This window comes from Acanthamoeba castellanii, assembly GCF_000313135.1.
Source record: "Acanthamoeba castellanii str. Neff unplaced genomic scaffold scf7180000084741, whole genome shotgun sequence".
Classification (NCBI taxonomy): domain Eukaryota; phylum Discosea; order Longamoebia; family Acanthamoebidae; genus Acanthamoeba; species Acanthamoeba castellanii.
In genome coordinates, this window is record NW_004457702.1 from 333,941 (window position 1) to 353,486 (window position 19,546).

Genomic DNA, 19,546 nt, shown 5'->3' on the forward strand with positions numbered 1-19,546 from the left:
TGTGCTCATCTGTTCCTGCAAACAAACCACCCAGCACATCAAAGCCAACAACCACACCACTTACCTCGTATCTAGACCCAACACACATCAACAATGAGCAACAAGATCATCACAGTTCTGGGCGCGACAGGCAACCAGGGAGGCAGCGTGGTGAGAGCGCTACTGACCCAGGGCGGGTACCACGTCCGCGCCGTGACCAGGGACGCCGGGAAGAAGGCCGCGCTGGACCTGCTCGACCTCGACAAGCAGCTGCGGGGCGGCAGCGGCGAGAGCCGGGTGGAGCTGGTCGAGGCTCAGCTCGATGACGAGGCCTCGCTCAAGCGCGCCTTCGAGGGCGCCTACGGCGTGTTTGGCGTGACCAACTACTGGGAGGGGGCCGACCTGATGAAGGAGTTCCACCAGGGCGTCCACATCGCTCACGCCGCCAAGGCCACCCACGTCAAGCACCTCGTCTGGAGGTATAAACAAGCCTCGTCTTTTTGTCCACCTCTGCTCAGCACTTGCTAAACTCTTGTTGCTGTTTCGATGTCCTTGTGCAGCTCGCTCGAGTTCAGCTACGTGCCGCACTTCGTGTCGAAGGCCATGGTGGAGTCGTACATCCAGCACCTCGGGGTGCCCTACACGGCCATCCACTTCCCTGCATACTACGAGAACCACCTCGGCTTCCCCACCATGACCCCGCGCCGCCAGGCCGACGGCACCTTCGTGCTGAGCATGCCGATCGACCCCGACCAGGCCCGCCTGCCGCTCTTCTCCGTGGCCGACTCGGGCGCGTTCGTGGTCGAGGCCCTCAACTACCCCGACCTGTACCTGGGCAAGCAGATGCGGGTTGCCAGCGAGAGCCTCACCGCGCGCCAGATGGCGGCCACGTTCGAGCGGGTGACCGGCGTGGCGACGCGCGCGGAGGAGGTCGACCACGAGGCCTTCCAGCGCAGCTTCCCGGGCGCAGAGGAGCTCTACCTCAACCTCAAGTGGTTCGCCGACAACCCGACGGCGCGCGACGTGGCCTGGTCGCGCCGCGTCCACCCGCAGATCAAGGACTGGGCCGGCTTCGTCCACGACCACCTCGACTTCTACAAGAACCTCACCGCTCAGTAGTAGTAATGGAGTGCGGAGAAGACGGAATGAAGAATATTGGTTGGCTGTACTGGGAGAGCTCAATGGGTGTTGGCGAGAAGGGCGGCCAGGCGAGGGTTGTTCGCCTTCGCCTGGTCGATACGCGCAACGAGGGCAGCGATCTTCTCCATCGCCTCGGCGCGCGGCAGCTGGTCGAGGCCGGCCACTTCCATGTCCTGAAGGAGTCGCTCCGCCACACCTGGACACAGACACAACACAACACAACACGGCACACACACAGACACACTGACATATCAGTGCCACAAGGACTGGACCACTCGACACAGCCCGAAGCGCACACGCACCGGCGAGTTCGTCGGCATCGCTGCTGCTTTGGTCCTGCGCCGCGGGGCTGCTCGCTTCGTCGGCCTTCTGCTTGCCCTTGTTTGCCAAGCGCTTGCTGGGGCTCAGTTGGTGCTCCTTGACCAGCACCGTGTCGAAGCTCTCCAACTCAGCCGCCTTCGCTTCCGCCACCTGGTGTGCCATCAACACGTGAGTCACTACCACGCACCACGCTCCACGCACCACCACCCAGACGAGATGAGAGTTGCAACAGCGGACCTTGACGATCTCCTCGGGGAAGTTGGTCATCTTGGCGACGTGGATGCCGAACGACTGATCGCACGCCCCGGGGCGGATTTGATACAGGAACGTCAAGTCCGCCAGCTTGTCCTCGTCTATGTGTACACACGGGAATGGGGCACTCGAGGTGGTCAGCTGTCAGCTGAGGGAGAGCTGAGGGCGCGGCCAAGACATGAGCGTAGGCGTACCACCGGTTTGGGCCGTGACGTGGAGGTTGGCGACGTGCGGAATCTCGTCGGCCAGCGAGGTTAGCTCGTGGAAGTGGGTGGCGAACAGACAGAACGCCTTGATCTCTTTCGCGATGTGTCTGTTCGTACGTCGGCAGTGGCGGTTAGCTTGCGAGTAGATATAAAACAAATAAAAATGAATAATAATAACAGAACAAATAATAATAATAATAAATTAATACTCAAATAAAGCTTACCGCGAGATGGCCCAGGCGAGCCCGAATCCGTCGTAGGTCGACGTTCCGCGCCCCAGCTCGTCGATGCAGATCAGCGACTTGGAGGTGGCCGACTGCAGTCGGGCGAACCCATCGAAAAGTGTGAGCGCTTGCGAGCGAGTGCGGGTGCGGGGCGAGCGTACCCGGAGGATGGCCGCCGTTTCGAGCATCTCGGCCATGAAGGTGGAGATGCCGCGCAGCTGCGAATCGCCGGCGCCGACCCGCACCAAAATGGCGTCGACGATCGAGATGGAGGCCGACTCGGCCGGCACGAAGCAGCCCATTTGGGCCATCAGCACCACCATTGCCACCTGTCGTATGTACCTGTATTATACGATCGTGTCGCACCGGGTGGTCAGGCCAGGCAGGCCCATCAGGTTATTACGTGCACCACCACCTAAAGAGTGTCGAGTGTGTCGTGGAGCTGTGGGGCTGATGGAGTTCGTACGTCGACTTGCCGCCCATGTTCGGCCCGGTGATGATCTGAACCCGCGATTCTTCTTTTTTCAACAAGAATCCAAGGAATGACACTAAGTGAGTAGCGCACTTCCAAGATCAAGTTGTACGAAGAAGGTACCTCGTGTGAGGTTGACATCATTGGCGATGAAGTTGATCTGGTCCATCGTCTCCAGGCACGGGTGCCTGCTTCCCTGTTCGGAAATAACAAGTGTGTGCGTGAGGAGACGCGACCGACGTCGATCATTCATCCTGGCTGGAGATTGCAGCTCCGTACCTTGATGATGATGTCGCCCACGCCGGGCTCGGTGAGCTGCGGTCGCGTGTAACGCCAGTTGGCCGACACATGGGCCATGCTGTGGTGAGATAGTACAATGGAATTCGAGTAATGTGAGCCAACAGAAACGAATGTTGCACGCACAGAGAGCATGTGGCGCTCGCACCTGACGAACGCGTCAAGGTCGGCGATGATCTCCGAAGCGCGCTCCATGGGCTGCTGGTACGTGGCTGTGGAGTGGGTGCCACGCATGAATTATATCAGCACACGCAACGCAACGCGCCACAGGCACACGGTGTGAACGGTGTCACGTACATGTAGTGGTGACAACACTGGCGACGATTTGTGCCTGCTTCTGTTCGTAGGACCGGTTGAACTTCTTGTAGTCCTCGTTCAACCTGCAAAAAAAGAGCCCAGCGATAAAATATTCTCATTAGAATAAACATAAGTTAACAAATAAATGGAATAAATTTGAGTGCGCACCTGTGGAGATCAGAATTGCGGAACTTGACGCCGTCCTTCTTCTGTCCCTCGACGCGGATGAAGTCCTTGCGGTTGCGGATCAGCTTTTCGTTCTGTGGGGCACGCCGTCAAAAATGAGCTCAAATGTGATACCGCTCGATCGAGTGTTCCACGCGCACGAACACACACCCACACACGCGCGCGCGCTCGCCCACCACGCGCAAAACACGAACCCTGGCCGTGAGTCGGAAGAAGTAGCCCACGTGCTTCGAGCTCTCCAGCTTGAGCTCCTTCGAGTCCAACTTGAGGTCATCAGCGATCTGGCCAGATCATCATCATTTGTGTTTAGTGGTGTGCTTCACGTGAAGCCAGTTGGCCTCCAAGAAGCGGCATGTCTCAACAAGCAACAAGCGGTTGGAAACGCACTCGGCTCCGTAGGTCCTCCATCTTCTGCTTCGACTTTTGCAGGCCCTTGTAGAACTCCTTGAGGTCGTCGTCAAAGTCGGGGCGGATGCGGTACTCGTGCTGATCGATCAGCGAGAGGTCCACCATCGTTTCCACCATGGCCTCGAACTGCTTGAAGCTCTCGATCAATTCCTGTCCAGCCCGCACTCATATGAGTCAGTTACGTTGTTGCCCGTTGCAATTAGAGAGAATAAATCAATGTATAGTGGCGTTAGCGCGTACGGCCAGCGGTTCCTCGTATTTGGCGGTGATGAGGTCCTTGTGCTCGCCCGCGTAGAAGCTGAGAGCCATGTGGATGCCCACCAGCTTCTCCACGAATTGGTACAGCCTAAGGATATCCTGTACATAGAGCCATACCGAACGGTAACATATCAGAAGCTGAGCGTCGTGTGTGTGTCGTGTGTGTCGTGTGTGTCGTGTGTGTCGTGTGTGTCGTGTGTGTCGTGTGTGTCGTGTGTGTCGTGTGTGTCGTGTGTGTCGTGTGTGTCGTGTGTGTCGTGTGTGTGGCACGTCAATGGTGTGCTTGTGCGTTGTGCGCACTTGAAGTCCGGCGTTGCCCTTCACGATCTTGCGCATCAAGCGGTTGACGTCGGGCACGCGCTTCAGGAGGTTCTCCTGCAGGGTGCCCCGTAGCTCGTGGTCGTCGAAGAACAGCTCGACAATGTTCTGCCTCTCGACAATTTGCTCGAGAGAGCTCAATGGCTGGTATTTATGTCGCGCATGTAGCATTAGCACACAACCCAGCAAATAATAATAATAATAATAATAATAATAATAATAATAGATAGCCACCTGGCAGGTACCTGTTTGATCCACTGGACGAGCCGACGAGAACCCATGGGCGTGCGGCAGTGATTGAGCAGGGAGAAGAGGCTCATTGAACGCTCTGATGCAAATTAAACTCGTTGTTTAGCCCTCAACGAACAAATGGCATGTCCCGACACATTCGCAAAGAATCATGTACGTACTCTCTTTCCCTTCGGGAATCAGGTGCAGAGTCACGAACGCCGTTCTGTCAAGTCGCATGTACTGAATGCAGACAAAGTCAGCACTCGTTGTTGGGCACTCAAATAAAGGAGGAATGTGAAAAACCTGGCCAAAGTTGTGGGACTTGAGGTGCCATTTGTTGATGTTGTTGCTGTCCGAGAGAAGCTGTAAGAGGGCGAAGTCAGTTTCACATGTTGTGGAGACCAGATGCGTGGGATTTCGCGAGGCACCTCAAAGTGACGAATCAGGCAGGCCGCAGCGCCCATGGCAAACTGCTTTTGCATTTCATCTGCGGCAAAAAACGTGCGCCCCGGGTGAGTGCGTGTGGTGGTGCGTGTTGACATTTGTGCGTCGCGTCCGCGCGTACCGTAGTTATGTTGAAGCGGAGGCAGAGCGAGCAGGGTAGTCAGGTCCTGCTCAAGCGTATGGATCGCAAACTCACCTGCGGGGGGGGGGAAGAATTGTGAGCAAGGCACACCTCGCCGGACGGAAAACTGGTGAGTGGCATGGTCGCCACCTTTCCTCTTGGGCGTGTCGAGCACGTTACACGCCTCAAGCACAGTCAGGATACGGGTAGTCTCGGCCTCGTCCTCCTGCGCGAGCAGACACTCGGTTGCCCCCACCTGCACCACCAGCGATTCACTGCGGTCGTGGCATGGTGCATAGATGTGACGTCCCACATCAGTCCATAGACGCTCAAGCGCATCCTGCGCGTGGTACAGGGAAACGTACACATTGGATAGATGGTCGTCGTCGATGAACTCGCACACGTTGAGCGTGCGAGTGTTCAGATCGATGAATGCCGCACCAACCATCCGCTGACCTGGAAACGTGGGTGCGGAATGCATGAGTCTCGGCGACCCACTGGTGCTGGGTGGTGTGGCGGCCTGTACCATCTTTGAAGCCAAACTGCAGGGCGAGCGTGATCGGGTTGTCGGCGCCAGCAGCTCCCACGTCGTCCTGGAACATGAGATCTTCGAAGTCGTGAATGTTGCCGGGCGAGGCTCGTTTGATGATCTGCCAATTGTTCTGCGTGTTCTTGGGACCGCCGGTCGGGACGGCCCACACCTCGATGCGGTTGCGCTTGTTCACGAGCAAATCGCGGACGATGTCGACGAACAGCGAAGGCGAGATGGCCTGCGAAGGAATGCCGCCCCGACCGTCTGGCCCCTCCGCTCCTGCATGACCAACCACCCTTAAGCACACGCACATGCCATGAAAACAGCACACACACACACACACACACACACGTGCATGACACGACACGCAACACTGGACGACATCACACGGATGCACTCACCGAGGTACGTGATGGCATCGGTAGTGTGATAGTAATCGTTGGCGATGAGGAGTGCGTCCTCGCCGTGGGCTGTGTGGTAGTAGTTGGGTCCGTTCTGTTCACAGTGACGGACTGTCACTCGAGGCCGCCAGAGCTACACAAGACAAAGCTCGGCAGTACGTCAGGTAGTTCGTACCTTTCGCTCAAAGAAACGGATGAGGTCCTTCGGCTTGTTTTTGTTGAGCGAGTTGAAGAACGCACAGAACCCGGTCTCTTCTCCCTTGTCTGAAAAATTAAAATATTAATAGTTCTTTTCAATAAATAAATAAATGATGACAAATAAGCAGCGTCGTGATGCATTGAGCATACCGGCGAAGGTGAGGCCAGTGGTCGTTTCCATGTCATCTTCATTATCCTGCTGGGAGTCATCAGCTTCGCCTGCCTTCCTCTTCTTGGCCGGGGGCGCTCTTCCCGCTCCCGATTTTGCACCTCTGCCTCCTCCTCTTCCTCTCTTCATCCTTCGTTTGTTTTTCCTTCTGCGGCAGCAACCCTCAACACTCAATCGACCGGCACGATTGTTGATCACTGCAACGTATCCAATTCGTTCGGATTAGATGATCCGTTCCCGCCAAAACTCCACACAGAGGAAATGAAAAGGAAATGATCATTTTTTCTTGCTTGCGTACCTGTTCGCCAACCATGACCACAAGAGCAGTCATGGCGTGCTCATGGCCGCCAGTGCGCTCGACAAGGACAGCGAGCCTCCTGCTGTGGTCTTGTATTTGACATATCACACCGTGCAGCAGGAACCGCCATTCAACTCCAGCGACAGCGAGCACAACTGTTCGATTTGTGATTACCAGCGGATATGGCAGCGGCACAGAGAACAGGAGCAGCGCTCGTGACGGGAGCCAACAAGGGCATCGGGTTTGCCATCGCTGCTCAACTCGCCCGCGCTCGCCCTGACCTCCACGTACCGACGCCCCTTCATTTCATTCAATCAACAACAACTCTTTTCTCTGCCTGATTTCGCAATGATTGTATTATATACTTATTTTTCCTTGTGGGTGCGACAGGTGCTGTTGGGGTCGAGGGACTGGGAGAGGGGTGAAGAGGCGGTGGCCAAGCTCAAGGCCGACGGGGTCCACAATGTGCGCACGCTGCATGTCGACCTCGACGACGAGTCGTCTCTCCACACTGCGGCCGTGGAGGTCAACAGCGAGTTCGGGGGCCTGGACGTGCTGGTCAACAACGCGGCCGTCGCACTCAAAGGCAACACCTTCACCGAGAGCGATGCCAGGTACGTTGGTGTGTGTACGTGCGGCGTGTGCGTGTGTGTGCGTGTGCGTGCGTGTGCAGTGGTGCGTGCGATGCTTATAGTGCTTCGGGATGCACAGAACAACGATAGATACCAACTACCACGGCACAAGACACGTATGCTCACGATTCATGCCGTTACTGCGCGACAATGGTACAATAATATTGTCTGCTCGCGTACCTTCACACACACACGCGCACAAGCAGTGCAGCAACTCACTTGAGGGCTCGCGTGTGCCGCAGGCCGAGTTGTGAACGTCACCGCGAGAATGGCCTCGCTTTCCAAGCTTACGGTGCCCACCTTGAAGGCGGCCTTCGCCAAGCCTGACCTGACCCTTGTACGCTGGCCTTGCTTCACCAGTTCATGACCACTACATCTGTGAACCGGGCTCACTCACGCGACCGACGTACCACAGGAGGAACTCGATGCGTTGATGGAAAAGTTCGTCGCCGATGTGACCCAGGGGCGATACAAGGAGGAGGGCTGGCCCGCCGGCCCCGGCTACCCCACCGCCCCGTATTGGGTGTCCAAGATTGGTGCGTGCCGCGGTCTATGTGCGATGCCCGGCCTCTGTCATGAGACACCACTGACTCGAGAGCCCCTGCAGGCACCAATGCGCTTACTCGCGTGCTGGCCCGCATGGAAGCCAACAATCCGAATAGGTACTCCTCTCTTCCGCCCCGCGTGTAATCTTGTTCGCTCGTTCACGCTCGGCGCTCTCCGCTGCCGGCAGGTCGGGTGTGTTGGTGAATGCGTGCTGCCCCGGCTTTTGTCGCACCGACCTGGCCGGTCCCAAGGCTCCTCGCTCACGTGCGCTCTCTCTCTCTTCCTTCTCCCCCCCCCCACATTCTCTGTGTACTGACACGCAGCCGTCGCGATCTATGTTGTTCGTATTGTGTTGAATAACAACAGCCGAACAGGGAGCCGACGTGGCCGTGTACCTGTCGCTGCTGCCGGCCGAGGCCACCTTCAACGGTCTCCTCTTTGGCGAGCGCAAGGAGCTCAGCTTCTAGAAGAGCAGCTGTCAGGTGTGCCATACACATCGGTGTGTGTTATTTTTTATTTTTCTTTTCTTTTCTTTTCACATTCAGTAGTCGATCTGCTGACGTTCAGCGAAGAAGAGGCCGTTGAAGTGCGAGTCGTGGGGCAGGAGGGCGAGGTAGACGGCCACGTCGGCTCCCTCCTCAGGCGATCGAGGCGCCTTGGGTCCGGCCATGTCCGTGCGGCACCAGCCCGGGCAGCACGCGTTGATCAGCACGCCCTTCCTGGTAACACGAATCAAGTCAGTAATTGCGCGTGTGTCGTGTGTCGTGTGTCGTGTGTACCTGGAAGTGTTCTTGGCTTCCTCTCGGGCGACGATGCGGGTGAGGGCATTCACGGCGATCTTGGAAACGCCGTAGGTGTTGGACGGCCAGCCCTCTGCGGTGAACGTGTCCTTGGCCACATCGCTCGCAAACTTGTCCGCCAGCTTGTCGAGCCCCTCCTATACAGGACACCAGAGCGAACACGGTGTGAGAATCACGCCGCACTCGCACTCATTCAAAGCATAGGGAGGAAGAGGAAGAAGGAGAAGAACGTACGAGCGTGAGGTCCTCGCGGGTGAAGGCCTGTTTCAGAGCGTCGGAGGAGAGCTTGGAGAGCAAGCCGGCGCGCGAGGACACGTTCACGACACGCCCTGTGATGATGAAGAAGAAGAAGGCAAAGAGTGAGAATTGAAAGCGAGAAGTGCAATGACAGCGCGATCGTGTAGGCCGTGATGATGAAGGGGCATTGCGTGTGTGTTTCGCACCATGGTCCCTGATGAGCGGCAGGAAGTGGGTGGTCACGTTCTTGGTGCCGTAGTAGTTGGTGGCCAGCGTGGTCCTCGCTACCTCCTCATTGAACGCGTTGCCCTTGTAGGCCATGCCAGCGTTGTTCACCAACACGTCCAGCCCTGCGCTCAGCAAATAAATCAATGGAGTAGTGTTTCAAATAATTGTAATAAAGAGCAAATATAAAGATGTGATCAATTCTCACCTCCATAGGTCTTGGCGACGGTGTCGGCGGCAGTGGTGATGGAGGACTCGTCGTCGAGGTCCAGCTGCAGCACGCCCACATTGGCCACACCGTCGGCCTTGAGTTGGGCCACCGCCTCCTCACCCCTCGCCAAATCTCTGCTGCCCACCAACACCTGCAGACCACGCAACTTATTTCAGCACCACCAAATCTCTTGCAATTCAAGGGGGCTTGAATGAGAATTGAGGCCTAGGTACGTGGAAGTCGGGGCGAGCGCGGGCGAGTTGAGCAGCGATGGCAAACCCGATGCCCTTGTTGGCTCCCGTCACGAGCGCCACATGACCCGCCTTCTGTCCTACTGCTGTGGCCATATTGTTGTGGTGTTGTGTGTGTTGACAGTGTTTTGTTGTATTGGCTGTGGGCGGTCAGGGGCTTTTTTATGTGCCCCGGCACGCGGCGAAAGCGGCATAGCGGCGAAATGTCCATCAAGGCCGAGCTATGCAGCTTTGTGGGGCGTGCGTGTGGCCACCTCGTTGAAGGGTTAGGGGGTGGGACACTTGTTGCAGCCGCAATGGTTGGGGTGGCGCGGAGTTCAACCACGGTTGCTGGGCGCGCAGGCTTAGTTTGCACCAATCCCACCAGCTCTTGCCAAACGTTCATTTTAAAATCTTCATTTGGCGGCGAGAGCACACAGAAGCCGCGCACGAGAGAACACGCACGAAGATGGACGTGGACCCCACGCCTCGAAACCCCACAGGTACGCCTGAGGCTGTCACAATTGTCTGTCAGGCTTTCGTTTTCGTTCAAGGTGGTGAGTTTCGTTCTTCGTTCTTCCAGGGAGACAAATCAAGGCTTTGGCAAACTTGGTTTTTTTTATTTTGACGTCTCCACTCTTGATTTTTATTAAAAAGAACATTAGTTAGTAATATAGATTTAGAGTAATCAATATACGAACAACGAAATCTGGCACTCCCCAGCACTGTTTCTCGCCGCGAGGAGTTGTGCCGCAACATTATTGCTATTTTTATTTCTCCGTTTGCTGTTGGTGGCTGCTCTGCGCCTTTTTATCTTTTGTTCTTGCCATTGCCCTCTCCTGCTGCCTCTCCCAAGACCCAATGCGCTGCTGGCGTGCGGCTGCATCTGGCGAAACTGTCACCGTTGCTGCCCGTCGTGTTTCAACCGTGAGCGACGACGCTGACCACTACAGTCGTGACGACCCTGGCCGCGGTGGGGACGTGACCATAGAGGCGCACAGGATGTGGACGTCCACCAAGCTCATGGGCGATTGGCCCGTGAAGGAACTGTGCCCCTACGTGGCCCTCTCTTCCGACGCCTCGACGGCGTACATTCACCAGGAACGAGCCATATTCGCACTCTCTGTCGGTATACCCCCCCCCCGGTAAAGAGCGAAGAAGAGCGAAGACGACGAATTTAAAGTCCGACGTCGAGCCTTGGCTGACGCGTTGTGTTTGGCGCGATCTTTTTTTTGTGTGAGGGCAGACGACAGCCAGTGGCGACGCTTGCCATTGCCCAAGTCGATCAGCGACGCGCCCTACCAGAGCATCGAGGGGCTGTTCATGTACGACCAGCTGCTGCACGTGCTAATCGAAAAGCGAGAGGGCAAGACGGCCTTGCAAATCTACGACCCCGGTACGCTCGCTCTATTGTTCCCCCACCCCCTCTGGTGTACCGAGAGAGTGCTCACAGGGCGGTACTGTGGGTGTGTGCGTGGTGGTCCCACAAAGCCACGGGAAAGTGGGACGGTCCCATCACCATCAAGAAGAAGATGTGGTGCACCAGCCTTACGCGATGCGGAAGCAAGGTATATCCTGCATGCCTTGGTGACCAACATGGCCCCAGTTCACTGCTCACGATATCCCTTCTTGGGTCCCCCCCAGGTGTACAGCGTTGATTCGTGGGACGGGGCAGTCAATGTGCTCGATCTAGGTACAAAACTCCTCCACACACCCACACACACCCACACCCACACACCCACACCCACACACCCACACACACGATTCACAATAATGTTAGCGCAATCGCGCCGATTGAGCTGACCGTCTGTTTTTGCGTGTGTGGCCGTGATGAACAACCAACAGCGGCCAAGAATGCGTACAAGTGGCAAACGCTGACGAAGGAGGAGAACGAGCTCCTTAAGAACCTGGGCTCCTTTTCGCTGACCGCCTACCGCCAGCGCCTCTATCTCTTCGGCGGAAAGAAGGGCGCGACCGAGGGTTCCAACGATCTCTACTGGTACCTTCTCTCTCTTTTCCGTTATTTTTATTTATTTATTTATTTCCTCTTTAAATTTGAATTTATTTTATTTATTTTATTCATGGAGAATCTCTATTTTTTGACATTTTTCTCATTTTTATTCTCTTGTGTGCAGTTTTGACCTGAAAAAGCAGCTCTGGTCCAAGGTGCCGGTGAAGGGCGACGTGCCTCCGCCACGGTACGTGCCACACAGCAATGCACTCAATCATGTGCAGATGGCCGTTCATCGGCCACTGTCGGGTGGGACTGACTTCTGGTCGGCGGTGACTTGGCCGTGGGGGCAGATGGGGTCATTCGGCGGCGTTGGTGGGCGGCAGCTTCTACATCTTTGGAGGCATCAACTCGATGGCCAACCTCAACGACATCTACCAGTTCGATATCAGTACGTGTGCAATCCACTTCCCCCCCCCCAAGCCCCCCTTGGCTCTGGGCTTTGCTGCATTGTTGACTTTAATTTCAATTCGCAGGGAGGAGGCGGTGGCGGGCCGTGGACGCGCTGTGTCCGCCGCCCAACGGCAAATGCAGCAGCGCCGCCTGGATCAGCGATGGTACACACAGCGTGACTCCTATGAGCCTGTGCGGTGGCGAGAATTTTAACTCCGACACGCGGATTATAAAAGACACGTTGTACAGGGTCGCCATCAAGACGCACCCGCACAACGACGTGCTCTACGCGCTCGACCTCGAGACGGACGATGGAAGCGACGACGAGGAGCTCATCGAGGCCCTGCAGAAGACGGTCAAGCAGATGCAGAAGGGGCTGAAGAAGGAGGCCAAGAAGATGAAGGACGACATGCAGAAGATGCGCGACGACATCAACAAGAAGCACGCCAAGGACATCAAGAAGCTGAAGAAGCAGATCGCGGCCCACGATCGCGGGCGAGTGCTCGCCGAGGAGGAGATCGTCGAGAAGATCCACAAGCAGCTCGAGGAGGAGGCCATCCGCAAGGAGCACCAGCGCGAAGACGCCCAGTCGATGATCATCACGTCGACCGTCGACGACGAAGACGAACATCTGCGATCGGGCGGCAGCTGCGTCGGCACCAGGATGGGAGGCGAACGCGAGGAGATACTGAAGGAGGTGGACGAGCTGCTCAGCGAGGAGCTGGAGGAGGTGCGACGAGAGCTGCGCGAGGAGTTCGACGAGACCCGAGGCCAGCTGATGGAGGCCATCGAGTCTCTCCAGACGAACGTCGGCGACAGCCAGAAGAAGCAGGAAAAGAGCGAAAGCGAAGCGAAAGAGAAGGAAAAGAGCGAAGAAGAGATGACGGAGATGAAAGTCTTGCTCGAGGCGCTCAAGGACGAAGTCGCACGACTCAAGGGCGAAGTCGCCCAGTTGCGGACTGAGAAGGCCGCCAACGCGGTTCGCACCCCGCAGCGCGAAGCGAGTGTGGCCACACAGCCGCCCGAACCCGTGGCCGCCAGCCTTCGGTACGAACCAGCCATGTCGTATTTTTCTGTGCCTCCATGCCCTGACACCCAAACAAAACGCACAAACGCTTCAGAAGTGACATCGATTTGGTGCGCGTGATGAGCCTGCTGGGCATCTCGCCGACCCAGACCGTGCTCGACCAGCGGGAGATCGATTGGAAGAACGCCAAGCTCATCGGCAATGGTGCGAGTGCCATTTTCTTTTTTTTATCATTTGATTTTGTTATTTATTTATTATTATTGGTTCCGCCCAGGCTGCACTCACGCGGGTTTGCGGGCAAAACAGGAGCGTTCGGGCACACCAAGGTGTTCCAGACGCGGTGGCGCGGGATCGAATGCGCGGTGAAGCGGGTCAAGAAGGACTCCCTCAGCCTGGCTGACCTCCGGGCCATCCAAACCGAGATTGACACCGTCAGGTGAGACACGACACACGCACACACGCGCGCGCGCACACACACACACGTACCACACACGCACACACACGACACACACGACACACACGACACGCACGACACGCGCGCGCGCACACACACACGTACCACACACGCACACACACGACACACACGCGCGCACCATCGCACACGCGGCTTACTCACCACTCGTCTGTTTCCGCCTTGTAGCAAGGCGGCGGGGCTGCACCCGCACGTGGCCTATGTCTATGGCACATGTGACCCGCCCGAGGGCGGCATCGGTATCGTCATGGAGGTACACCACCAGCGCTGCACGCATACGCACGACACGCACGACACGCCCGACTCGCACGCAACACGCGCATGCAACTCGCCAGTGTGCACTAAACACAACAAAAAATGAATGACTGAAACAGTTGGCGCACTATGGAAGCGTTCGCGACCTGCTGGTGCGACACACCCGGTTGCCCATGGCGCTGCTCCTCTCTTTCGCTATCGACGCCGCCGAGGGCCTGCAGTTCCTGCACGCCCACCACATTCCGCACAAGAACATTGCCGGTACTGCCACCTTAAGCCGCGAGCGGACGACCACTCACCGATAAACCCCTTGGACTGACCGGTCTGCTGCGCAGCTGCGAGCGTGATGGTCTCTCACGGAATGCGGGGAATGCTCTCCGACTTCGGCCTGACCAGGGTCAACGCGCACACGCGGGTATCGTGCACTTGCGTAGCACTCGGAGGTAAAAAACAGCAAAATTTAATAACAAAGGTGTTGCGTTGCAGTGGATGGCACCCGAGGTGATGCCCGTCAATGTGGTCAGCCCTCTGCCAGAGGTAACTCGCCCCGCACACGACACGACACGACACGACACGACCAACGACACGACACGACACACACGCACGACACACGGCGCACACATGTAAGATTGTGACTGACGCGAAAAAAAAAAACGGAAACGTTTTAAGGCAACGAGTGCCGCGTGGATGAAGGCCGACGTGTGGGCATTCGGCGTCTTCCTATGGGAGATCTGCACGGGCCAGCTGCTGCGCCCGTGGCAGGGCTCCAACGACGCGCAGGTCCTCACCGCCGTCCGCAACCAGGGCAAGTGCCTGGTCGTGCCCGACGAGAGCCACGCGACCCTCAAAAACATCATCCAATGCTGCTGGCGAAGAGACCCCTCACAAAGGTTCACACCACACACACACACACACACACACACACACACACACGACACACACACACACACGACACACACACGACACACGACACACCCGCACACACACGACGTTCACCTATTGTGTGAACACAGGCCCTCGCCCGAGGAGTTGGTGGATTCGCTGCGCAGGCTGCGCCAGAAGACCGACGGTGAAGGTTCGCTGACGACCAGGATCGAACCGCTGATCCAGCCGCTCGCGGCGACGGCGAGCGAGAGGCCGGGCGCAGGCTTCGGGTCTTCGCCCTTCGCTTCGCTGGGCTCGCAGGGCTCGTCGACCACCTCGCCCGCGTCGGCCTCGTCGTCGGACGCCTACACGGCCAACCAGTCGGCGTGGATCACCTCGCGGCTCAAGCAGGAGTGGCGCAAGTCCAGCCCGGTCCCTCACAGCCCGCGGGCTCACGTTCTCGACGTCAGCGGCGGCGGCGGCGGCGGCGGCGGCGCTGACTCGTCGTCGACATTGTCTGGGTCGCCATCGCTTAGGGGGTCGACAACGACGACTACGACGACGCACGGCGAGGCCATCAACGCCATCAATCGGTCGGTGGCGGCTGCGGACACGTCATCATCGGTCGACAAGAAGTCGCAGCTGGGCCGCTCGCGAGTCGACGCCAGCGCCGGCAAGACCCGGAAGCCGCAGCAGACCAGCGACGAGCCGGCGGCTTCGACTTCGGTGGCTACCACGGCGGCGGCGGCAGCCAACAATCGAACCACCCTGGCTGGCGGCAGCAGCCGGGGCAGCTCGCCGTCGCTGTCGTCGTCGTCAGGCTCGCCCGTCTACGTGCCCTCGTTCCCCTCGCTCAGCTCCAGTAGCCGCAACCGATCGCGGTCCAGCTCGCTGTCGTCGCACTCGTCGGCGTCGCCGCCCGCGCCTCCTCCGGCTGTCGTCGACGACGCGCCGGCCACGGCGGCGCCCACCTGGCATCAGCCGTCGCCGCTCACACTGTCGCTCCGATCGTCGGACGCCGGGCTCGACTCGAGCTCATCATCGCACACATCGTCGGACTCATCGCCGCCTCCGGCCCGCCGCAACAATGCGGCCTACTCACCTCTGCCTTCGTTCTCCACTTTCTCTTCGCTTCATTCTTCGACCGACGGCGAAGATGGAGGCGGGAGCGGTGTCGGCGGGAGTCGCGGGCCGCGCAGCGCGCTTTCGCTGTCGGTCACGTCGCTCAACTCGTCGGCGAGTTCGCTGCAGGACGAGCCGCCGTCGCCTCCCCACTCGCCCGCCGCTTCGCGCAGGCCCCTCTTCTCACCTCTCCCCACCCGCCTCTTTGAGTAGCCGCCACGATTTTCATTTTTGTAACTAAATTTAATGTTGTCACAAAATAAAACGAAAAAGTCAGCGGAAAAGAGCGTTGCTTTTTAACTGCTGCTGCACGCGGATTGGTTGGCTCAATGTTTGATCCTCAGGGCTTAAGATCAAATGTCGGTGAACAAGGCGCAGGCGAAAGACCAACCAGAGTTCACCCAAGCCTGGCTAGCCTGGTCACCACCGCCCGCCACCCAGTCGATCCCCCTTTACATCCTCCTTGCCTTAAAAAGGGGCCAACAGCGTATGATCACAATCACCTTCTTCTTCGCCCCTACCAAGTGACTCATCGCCAACCACTACCACTACTCTCTTCAAACATGAAGTTCTCCGCTGCCCTGTTGCTGCTCGCCTGCCTGTGCTTCACCGCCACCGTTCTGGCTTCTGATGACCTGGACAAGAGAGGAGACGGGTGCGCCACCATCATCCTCACCCTGAGCACTGCCCAACGCCACCTAACAATGTTGTTCGTTCACCAGAACCGTCGTGGTGCCCCAGACCGTAGTGGCTGCTCCTGCTGTCCAAACGGTGCGTTTGGCCCCACCTTCTCCCCTACGTGCAGGCTCAGCTCACACCACCCGCCCAAACTCTGCAGGTGCCCCAGAAGCAGGTCATTGTAGCCGCGACCAGCTCGGCCTCATCGCTGGCGCCTTTCCACCTGGCCTGGTGAACAGGAGCCACAACCACGCTGGCCGGCGGGCACAAAGCGCTCTCGGTTCGCTTTGCCGCCGGTGAAAGAAAGCACTAAAAAAAAAATGCACCACTTGCCACAAGCGACGGTCAGCTTGGAAATAGAAAGAATAAGATAATAATTAATAAGAATCATAATAATAACAGCAGATAATGAGCAAAAAGACATAATTAGTTGAGGGCGGGCGAGAGGGAGGAGGAGAGGTCGACGACCATGACGGAGATGTTGTCGGTGCTGCCCTTGTCGTAGGAGGTCTTCATCAGGGTCTCCGCCGTGTGGTAGAGGTCGGCCTCGGCGCACACCTGGGTTTTGACGATCTCGCCCACCTCCTCGTTGCTCAGCTTGTCCCACAGCCCATCGCAGGCCAGCACCAGGATCAGCGACTTCACCGCCTTCGCCTCGCTCTGTGTGCGAGACACGACACGACACGGCACACACGTGAGAAGGGACTGGTGCAGCGAAGCTACACACGAGCGAGGCGGGTGCATGCGTACGCTCTGGCCCACCTCGGCGAGGTCGACGACGTTGATGTCCGGCTCCTGGCTCATGTAGCCGTCCACGTTGGGGTCGTGGAGATCGCCCAGACTTCGCGACACCGCGATCGTGCCGTTGAGCCGGGGCACGCCGTCCATCTTGCTGTGGATGACCAGCCCGCCCAGCTCCTCGATCCGCTTCTTCTCCCGCTCGTCGTTGGGCTTGTGGTCGGTCGTCAGCGCCATCGTACGCGCCGCGATCACCTTCCGCGTCTTCGGCTGAAGCGTGACCTCCCGGCTCTCCTCCCCGGAGTCCTCCTCTCCCTCGTCGAGGCCCCGCTCGTCGCTCCCTTTGCCCTCGTCGCCGTCGTCGTCGTTGTTGTTGTCTGTTCCGATCGGAGCTAAAGACTCGGCATTCCGCCGCCCGATGAGTGCGCCGCGCGCCACGCCCTCGTTGGTCGCCGTTCTTCGCTTCCACGACTGACACAAAGTTCAATCGTGAGTCAAGAGCACGCACGCACGCACGCGGCACACGGCACACGGCACACGACACACGGCACACGCGGTACCTCTTCGCGTTCTTCGATGGCGTAGAGCACAGCTCGGGAGTCGCCCACGTGTGCGACGTAGAGGAGGGAATTGATGATGAGTGCGGTCACCACGGTGGTGCCGCCTTTGATCTTCTTGCCGTTGAGCTCCTTGTTGCGTCTCATAAGATCGTGTGTTTCTGTGTGAAATATCACATCACACCACACCACATTAGCAATGTGCGCGGCACGCGGGCCGAACAGGAGAGGGGGAGAGAGATTGATCGCGAACCCAGGAATGCGGCTGTGAGGATTTGTTTGATGTCTTCGGTGTTGTTGGCGGGGTCGGCGTTGTCGGCGATCCTCTTCTGGTTCATGTGCTTCCAAATCTGCAAGAACGAAGAACGAAGAACGAACGTTGAGCCACCTCTCGTTGAAGAGCGAAGGACGCGCTAAAAGCGAAAGCGAAAAAGAAGCTTGAGACGGCGGAGCTGACCTGAAAGTGGAGATTTTCGCAGGCAAAGAGAGAGGCGTCGCTGCCGCCGTGGCCGTCAAACAGTGAGAAATAGTCCTCCTCGCCTCGGCCTCTGAAGTTACCCCTGTTCCCACGCAAAAGAATAATAAATAAATAAATAATAATAACATCGAGTGGTGAGGCGACGTGGTTGAGGGGGGGGATCAGGAATGTGTGGGACCACCGCATACCAGACCATGACGTAATCCTCCATGGTCCTCCGTCGTCCCTTCATTTCGGCCACCGCCGCCGGGAATCTGAGCGACGGGCTCGAAGCCGGCGCCTTTTCCCTCTTGCCGCCGAGCTGCAGGTCCAAGTACGGCAGGCAGCCTGAGCCGAGGAATGCAGGGAATTCCAAGTGTGAGCTTCACGCCGCACGCACGGCACGCAACGTCGCACGACACGATCACGATCGCGCAAAGAAGAAGATACCGAGTGTCTCGGAGAAGTACTGCTGCAGCTCCTGGAGCTTGGTCACAGTGAGCGCGAGCAGCTCGGCAGTCAGGCGGTTCCGATCGCGAAGGCACAGCAGCAGATTGGGCTGATCGGGCTCCTCCCTGAAGCCGAGGAACTCGTAAACCTGCAGTCCGCCCTCCACACTGCACGACAAGACGCCGTTGCCATTCCACTCACGTCAGCCATGAGCATCCCACAAATTCCAATCCGATCGCAGTGATAGACGGGAGAAGAAAGAGGAATTTGAAGCATGCTAGCTCACCAACTGGGCGAGAGCGAAAGGGGGAGGAGAGCCTTGCCTTTTGATCTTCCAGGCGTCGTCGTCGTGAACGAGGATGTCGCCTGACTCGTTGTCGCCGGTGTCGTTGTCCGCGCCGGGCACGACGACCACGTTTTGGAGATGAAAGAGGATGACGCTCAGGGCCTGGTCCACCTCCACCAGCGACGCGCGCTTGGAGGGCTGGGTCTCCAGCAGGGTGCTCAATGCGAGCAATCGGGAGGCATCGGTAGAGGCGCCATTCGATGATTCCTCCTTCTTGGTCGCAGCCGCGATGAGGGCAGAGGAAGGAGATGGAGACGAAGGAGAAGGCGAGGGGGCGACTGCATCTTGTAGAGACGCGAATTTCTCGAATTTGGCGAGCAGGCCTTTGGTGTCGCCCTTGGACAGGGTGGCGTAGCCGTCGCGCGTCTTGGCCTTGCGGATCCGACCGCTGCCCCTCATCTTCTCCCAGCCCGTGCCGGCCTTGTCCGTCATTCACGTATCCTGAAAAACTTTGTTTTAAAATTCAACATCTCCATGCGAGCAAAACCGCGGCAAGTACGAACCCGAAGCAAAGAGATGAAAAGGATGTGGTGGCTTCCTTCC

The 19,546-nt window shown here is 57.9% G+C and overlaps 7 protein-coding genes across 7 annotated transcripts; 4 read left to right on the forward strand and 3 right to left on the reverse strand.

Annotated features, from left to right (window-relative positions):
• Positions 1-93: 93 nt before the first annotated feature.
• ACA1_172840 (NmrAlike family protein) lies at positions 94-1,098 on the forward strand (the record flags this gene model as incomplete). Its single annotated transcript, XM_004356504.1, has 2 exons — positions 94-458; positions 540-1,098. 2 exons carry the CDS (start codon positions 94-96, stop codon positions 1,096-1,098), a joined length of 924 nt encoding a protein of 307 aa, XP_004356557.1.
• Positions 1,099-1,157: 59 nt separating this feature from the next.
• Positions 1,158-6,466, reverse strand: ACA1_172850 (DNA mismatch repair protein msh2, putative; the record flags this gene model as incomplete). The annotated part of the gene is made up of 25 exons (XM_004356505.1): positions 1,158-1,315; positions 1,422-1,590; positions 1,678-1,793; positions 1,887-2,005; positions 2,123-2,214; positions 2,284-2,464; positions 2,589-2,637; positions 2,718-2,790; positions 2,874-2,952; positions 3,040-3,103; positions 3,189-3,271; positions 3,357-3,448; positions 3,569-3,655; positions 3,762-3,932; positions 4,023-4,139; positions 4,341-4,466; positions 4,604-4,686; positions 4,769-4,829; positions 4,893-4,952; positions 5,018-5,076; positions 5,155-5,229; positions 5,266-5,610; positions 5,681-5,965; positions 6,088-6,198; positions 6,436-6,466. 25 exons carry the CDS (start codon positions 6,464-6,466, stop codon positions 1,158-1,160), a joined length of 2,886 nt encoding a protein of 961 aa, XP_004356558.1.
• Positions 6,467-6,934: 468 nt separating this feature from the next.
• ACA1_172860 (20beta-hydroxysteroid dehydrogenase) lies at positions 6,935-8,397 on the forward strand (the record flags this gene model as incomplete). The annotated part of the gene is made up of 8 exons (XM_004356506.1): positions 6,935-7,039; positions 7,143-7,366; positions 7,464-7,537; positions 7,627-7,721; positions 7,800-7,920; positions 7,992-8,046; positions 8,118-8,194; positions 8,297-8,397. 8 exons carry the CDS (start codon positions 6,935-6,937, stop codon positions 8,395-8,397), a joined length of 852 nt encoding a protein of 283 aa, XP_004356559.1.
• A 74-nt stretch (positions 8,398-8,471) lies between these two features.
• ACA1_172870 (nadph-dependent carbonyl reductase family protein) lies at positions 8,472-9,750 on the reverse strand (the record flags this gene model as incomplete). The annotated part of the gene is made up of 6 exons (XM_004356507.1): positions 8,472-8,649; positions 8,710-8,867; positions 8,965-9,059; positions 9,174-9,317; positions 9,401-9,554; positions 9,637-9,750. 6 exons carry the CDS (start codon positions 9,748-9,750, stop codon positions 8,472-8,474), a joined length of 843 nt encoding a protein of 280 aa, XP_004356560.1.
• Positions 9,751-10,635: 885 nt separating this feature from the next.
• ACA1_172880 (kelch repeat-containing protein) lies at positions 10,636-15,990 on the forward strand (the record flags this gene model as incomplete). The annotated part of the gene is made up of 17 exons (XM_004356508.1): positions 10,636-10,762; positions 10,880-11,029; positions 11,125-11,201; positions 11,278-11,326; positions 11,479-11,632; positions 11,769-11,831; positions 11,938-12,035; positions 12,121-12,201; positions 12,274-13,084; positions 13,159-13,268; positions 13,371-13,500; positions 13,705-13,789; positions 13,911-14,052; positions 14,127-14,206; positions 14,278-14,328; positions 14,485-14,681; positions 14,805-15,990. 17 exons carry the CDS (start codon positions 10,636-10,638, stop codon positions 15,988-15,990), a joined length of 3,591 nt encoding a protein of 1,196 aa, XP_004356561.1.
• A 350-nt stretch (positions 15,991-16,340) lies between these two features.
• On the forward strand, positions 16,341-16,690 carry ACA1_172890 (uncharacterized protein; the record flags this gene model as incomplete). The annotated part of the gene is made up of 3 exons (XM_004356509.1): positions 16,341-16,432; positions 16,500-16,548; positions 16,583-16,690. The coding sequence occupies 3 exons, from the start codon at positions 16,341-16,343 to the stop codon at positions 16,688-16,690; spliced, it is 249 nt and encodes an 82-aa protein (XP_004356562.1).
• A 191-nt stretch (positions 16,691-16,881) lies between these two features.
• On the reverse strand, positions 16,882-19,435 carry ACA1_172900 (protein phosphatase 2C domain containing protein; the record flags this gene model as incomplete). The annotated part of the gene is made up of 8 exons (XM_004356510.1): positions 16,882-17,115; positions 17,206-17,664; positions 17,754-17,911; positions 18,004-18,100; positions 18,208-18,310; positions 18,417-18,555; positions 18,658-18,805; positions 18,944-19,435. The coding sequence occupies 8 exons, from the start codon at positions 19,433-19,435 to the stop codon at positions 16,882-16,884; spliced, it is 1,830 nt and encodes a 609-aa protein (XP_004356563.1).
• Between the last annotated feature and the right edge of the window lie 111 nt (positions 19,436-19,546).